The sequence below is a fragment of the Heliconius melpomene genome, chromosome 17 (assembly GCF_056956725.1).
Source record: "Heliconius melpomene rosina isolate 202511_hmr_F chromosome 17, ASM5695672v1, whole genome shotgun sequence".
NCBI lineage: Eukaryota > Metazoa > Arthropoda > Insecta > Lepidoptera > Nymphalidae > Heliconius > Heliconius melpomene.
In genome coordinates this window covers 8721365-8726117 of record NC_140405.1, presented here as the reverse complement: position 1 = coordinate 8726117, position 4753 = coordinate 8721365, and the positions used below count along the sequence as shown (strand labels likewise).

The window sequence follows — 4753 nt, the reverse complement described above, 5'->3', positions numbered from 1 at the left end:
TTCCGTATGCTATATAAATAAAATTATTCGGCTTATATGTATACAATATACCTAGACTGTCGTGGCGCAACGAGGTAACGTTTGATTTCCGCTCTAGTGCACGAAGCGCTTGAAAATCGGGAGGAAATTGGGCAACGGAGTGTCTTAACAGTAGGTTCCCTTAAACAAACTAAAACGTAACAAAATATTTGTACGATAAGGACAATCAGTAAAAACAAAATCATAGAAAAAATATACTTTATTATTATAGGACGATATTCTTAATACTATTCTATAAAACAATGTCTATCATACATACATATCTACATTATAAACTTCTAGGATAACATATTAAATACTACTTATATGTATATATATTTTATTAAAAGTCCACCCTTATATACATATATACAGGATGTCCCACTTTGTAGTCCAGGGACTTGAAAAACCATCACAGGTTGTCGGTTTTTGCGATATTTTTTAAAATCAATATAATATGAAAAATACATGACAAAGATTTTTTTTATATTTTTCTCATAACTGTCACGACTTGGTCTATTACCTGGTTTCGTTTTATCGTTGACTCCTGGGACACCCTGTATATTTAAATTATTTATTTAACATCTTTAAAGACAAAATGAAATGGTCCAATCGTATAGTTAAGATTACCATGTCTTACTTTTATAGGCGGTCCATTCCATTCTACATGAAAACTTTCAATAACTTTTTCTATGAATGTTTCTATTTCCAATTCAGCTATTCTTCGCCCTATAAAAAAGGTTAAAATTTGAGATATAAATTTAAATGATATGTATATTTTCATAGATTTTTTAAAATTTCTACGTTACAAAAAGTCGGCTGTGAAAACTCGATGGGTAAGTATCTTCATTCTTTACTTTCAGACTACTTAAAGACTAGGTTTAACCAGGTTGTTAAATGCTTATATTAATAATATTATTTTAAATATAATTAATTTTTCTAATTATGCTTAGTTCTCGTTTTATTTTGTATGAAAAAATATAAACTAGAAGTTACCTACCAATGCACATTCTAACTCCGAATCCGAAAGGATTGTACGCGAATGGATGCGTGTTGCCGTGATATAAGGCGTCAGATTTGTCTGTGATCCACCTTTCCGGAATAAACTCATTAGACTTTGGGAAATATTCTGCTCGTTTAGACATCCACTGATGAGCAAATACCACTTGTGACTAAAAATTTAAATTATTAACATATTAACTACTGATTTTTACATTATAATAAATAAATATTTTAATAACAATAACGATATTTACATTTTTCGGTATATTATATCCTAAAATGTTATAATCCTTATTGACAGTTCTTGTATTTGCCGGTGCAACTGGCATCATTCTAAGTGACTCTTTAATACAAGCCTTACGATATGATCGCTTTTCTTCTTGGGAATTGATTTCTTGCCTTAGTTTATTTTGTTTTTCGACGTTACTTGCTAATAAATACAACGTCGCTGTTACGGTATTGGACGTCTAAAATAATAAATTGTTGATAAATTATTATCATTTATTATGTAACTAATGGATGGACTATTATGGACAAAAGATGGCTGTGGATGATGATGATGATGATGATGATGATGATGATGATGATGATGTAACTAATGTTATTTACATTAAATCTCTGTGATTTAGGAAACATACCGTATCTACTCCAGCTAACAACATGTCGCTAGCCATTATTATCGCTACTTCTTCGTCTATCTCATGTAGTTTTTCTAAAATACCTTTCTCCTCATTGTCATTTTTATCTCTTTTTTGGAACTGCTCTATTGATTTTTCAATAAAATATTTACTTAAGCTAAAAAAATAATTTATTTACAAAATATTACCAATTAATTTCTTTTTGTTCGTGTATTGTAAAAATATACATACTCTACTTGTTTTTTATATATTTTCATTGCTTTTTTGAACTCAGGAGTTGCAATGTATTTCCAAAGACTTGGTTTTGAATCTAATTTTTCAGATATTCCTAAGACATCGTGAACAGTATGTATAAGTTCCTTCGCGGGGGAGTCTTCGGGTAGGTTCAGATCAAGGCAGTTGAGGCGACCACCAAGTGCAATAACTCCTATAGACTCTAGTGCCCATAAGTTCATTTCGAAGTCAAAATTGTTTTCAAGCATATCTTTTTTATTACGAATTGCTTTTATCCTGAAATATAACTATTTTATAATTGAAAAAAGACAGAGGGCCAGTCATGGCGCAGAGGCACAAAATGTGATTGTAAAATTGACTGGTGGGTTCAATCCCCCACTCGAGGAAATGAAATATTTATTTAAATTTATCTTTCCAATTCCGTTGAGCAACACGCAATGCAACTAGAATTCAGCGGAAAGTGGGGAAGTTCTCTCCGCATATCCTACTATGTGCGGGATACGTGGGGTTAAAAAAGAAATAAAATTATAAAATTTTAGTAAAAGCGTTTTTATAATATAAACTCTACTTACCTGTTAACCATGTCGTCAGCTACTTCCCTCAAACTTTTTTTATATAATTTTATTGTCTTTGGTTGAAGCATTATCGGATTTACCGTAGATCTAAACTTTTTCCATCGTTCACCTTGACTAAGAAATATAACAACAACAATAAAAAATATCTAATTTCATGTAAGTATGATAATTAATTTGAAAAGGTTATTTACTCTGTTAGTAGACCAAGCGGGGCATCAGGATTATGGTTATTATAATCCCTCCGAAAATAATCCAATGACTGGAGTCCAATGCGAATAGGCAACGAGTTTTCACTTCGAAGAATCTGAAATAGTTTTTCATATATTTTTTCTTGCTAAGAATCTAAGCGAGCATTATAGGAATTACTTTAACTATTTTGCTTTATAGGTTAAAAAATAAACTTTATTATAGTAATAAATAATATTTTTATTGTTGTAACACTAAAAAACGTTATGTAACATCCACTCCTCATCTTGGAACTACCCGTATCAGATATCCAATTCATTAAGTTCTACTTAATGAATTTGAACTGATGCCCCAGAGCGTTGTCTAGCGTACGTTATAATGTTTCCAAAGTTAAATAGTGATGTATTTTCTAAGCAAATTACAGATTGATCATAATTCAGTTAGTTTATTAAAATATTAGGGTATTTATTATAAAAAAACTCACATGTTCTGCAGATTCCGCATCAGATAGTATGATTATCGGTGCGTTGCCAAAAAATCCATTAAGCTTAGTGATAGGTCCATATTCAATGGAGAGTTTTTCAAAAATGGTTTCCTTCAAATTATAGAGCGATCCTTAAAATAATAACAAATATACAGTTAACATACGAACTATGATGCAGAATTATAAAAAAAATGTTTAAGATTAAGATTGTAATTTTAACTCGGGTAATTCGATAATTGTAACTTAAGTAACTGGGTAAAACCACGTTAACATTTTTTTAATAAATAATTATTAAAACACTTATCTCAATGTTAATATTATAATTCATGTTATTTTTACTCCTGTTTTAGATTAAAACACGAAAAAATATTAATAATTTTAACAGATTATAGCAGGGCTTCTTAAACTTTTGTCATTCACGACCCCATTTATGATTGCGAGTTTCTTAACGACCCCCCATACAAATATAAAAGAAAAATAAATTAATATTTTTTGATGATTTATTTATTAGGTAACAATATACATAAACATATGAAAATATATAGTTTTAGAATTCGTTTTGAAACATACAAAAATCCGCCGAAACATGTTATAAAATGGTATATATAAATATTTGACCTTAAAATCTCTCGCGACCCCAGAATTTTGCTACGCGACCCCTTTTGGGGTCGCGACCCATAGTTTAAGAAACCCTGGATTATAGCAAACAACCTTGGCAGATTCCGAGAAGAAATACATTAAGAAAAAAATTATGAAATAATTCGTGACTTAATTAAAATCACAAGAACAGAAAATTTGTTTCTGAATTCTTTATAATTGACTTAGTTAAATTTTATGTTGTCAAAAGTTTACCTCCCGGGAGAAAATGGTGTAACTGTCCAATAATTGGTAGAGATGATGGGCCGGGGATGTCATGCCAGGGCTTCGCTTCTAAATTTTCATTCTTGATAGCGGTATCTACTGATGCTAATCTGTTTAATAATAGATATTTTTAGCTGTAACCTGTATACTGTACATAACAGGATAGGCAGAGGGAACCTGGGAACCTAGTGTTAAGACACTTCCGTTCCAAACTTTTGAGGCAAATGAGCGGTGACGCAACGTATATTCGCATGGAGATAATTTGTTACTAAAAATATACTAACTATAATAATCTATTTTTAGTGTCATTTCTTTATTTATTTAGTGTTAAATTTAATAAAGTTTTACCCATACCTGACAGATTGTTTATTAAGTAATGCCAAATTAACAAACGATCTTCTTATAAGCTGCATATTCACATTTCCAATATTAGCTTTCAAACAACAGAAATATAACTCAAACAAAAACGTGCGCTTTCAAAGCCGGTCTTCTTCTTCTTCGTGTCAATGAATGGAGAATTCATATCACATTTTGCCAATATTTAGCCACGTCGACTGCGGCATCTGTTGCTTCCATCAGATCGTCATGTGAGCAGGTGAATGGACATTTCGGGCAGGAGAGTAAGTGTGCCATCGTTTGTGGATCGGCGCCACAGTCACAGGGTGACCCATCCCTCAGTTCGTACCCCCATCTCACGAGAAGCTCTTTGCATCGGCCAACCTGGCTCCGTAAACGATTAAGTGACTTCCATGTTG

The 4753-nt window shown here is 31.6% G+C and overlaps 1 protein-coding gene across 1 annotated transcript; it reads right to left on the bottom strand.

The window, feature by feature from the left end:
• Positions 1-223: 223 nt before the first annotated feature.
• Positions 224-4485, bottom strand: LOC146530166 (cytochrome P450 CYP12A2-like). Its single transcript, XM_085200330.1, has 10 exons — positions 4353-4485; positions 3990-4108; positions 3138-3268; positions 2659-2771; positions 2465-2581; positions 1890-2168; positions 1659-1815; positions 1275-1487; positions 1019-1190; positions 224-747 (listed from the first exon to the last, which is right to left on the bottom strand). Exons 1-10 carry the CDS (start codon positions 4409-4411, stop codon positions 593-595), a joined length of 1515 nt encoding a protein of 504 aa, XP_085056456.1. The 5' UTR covers positions 4412-4485; the 3' UTR covers positions 224-592.
• Positions 4486-4753: the final 268 nt, after the last annotated feature.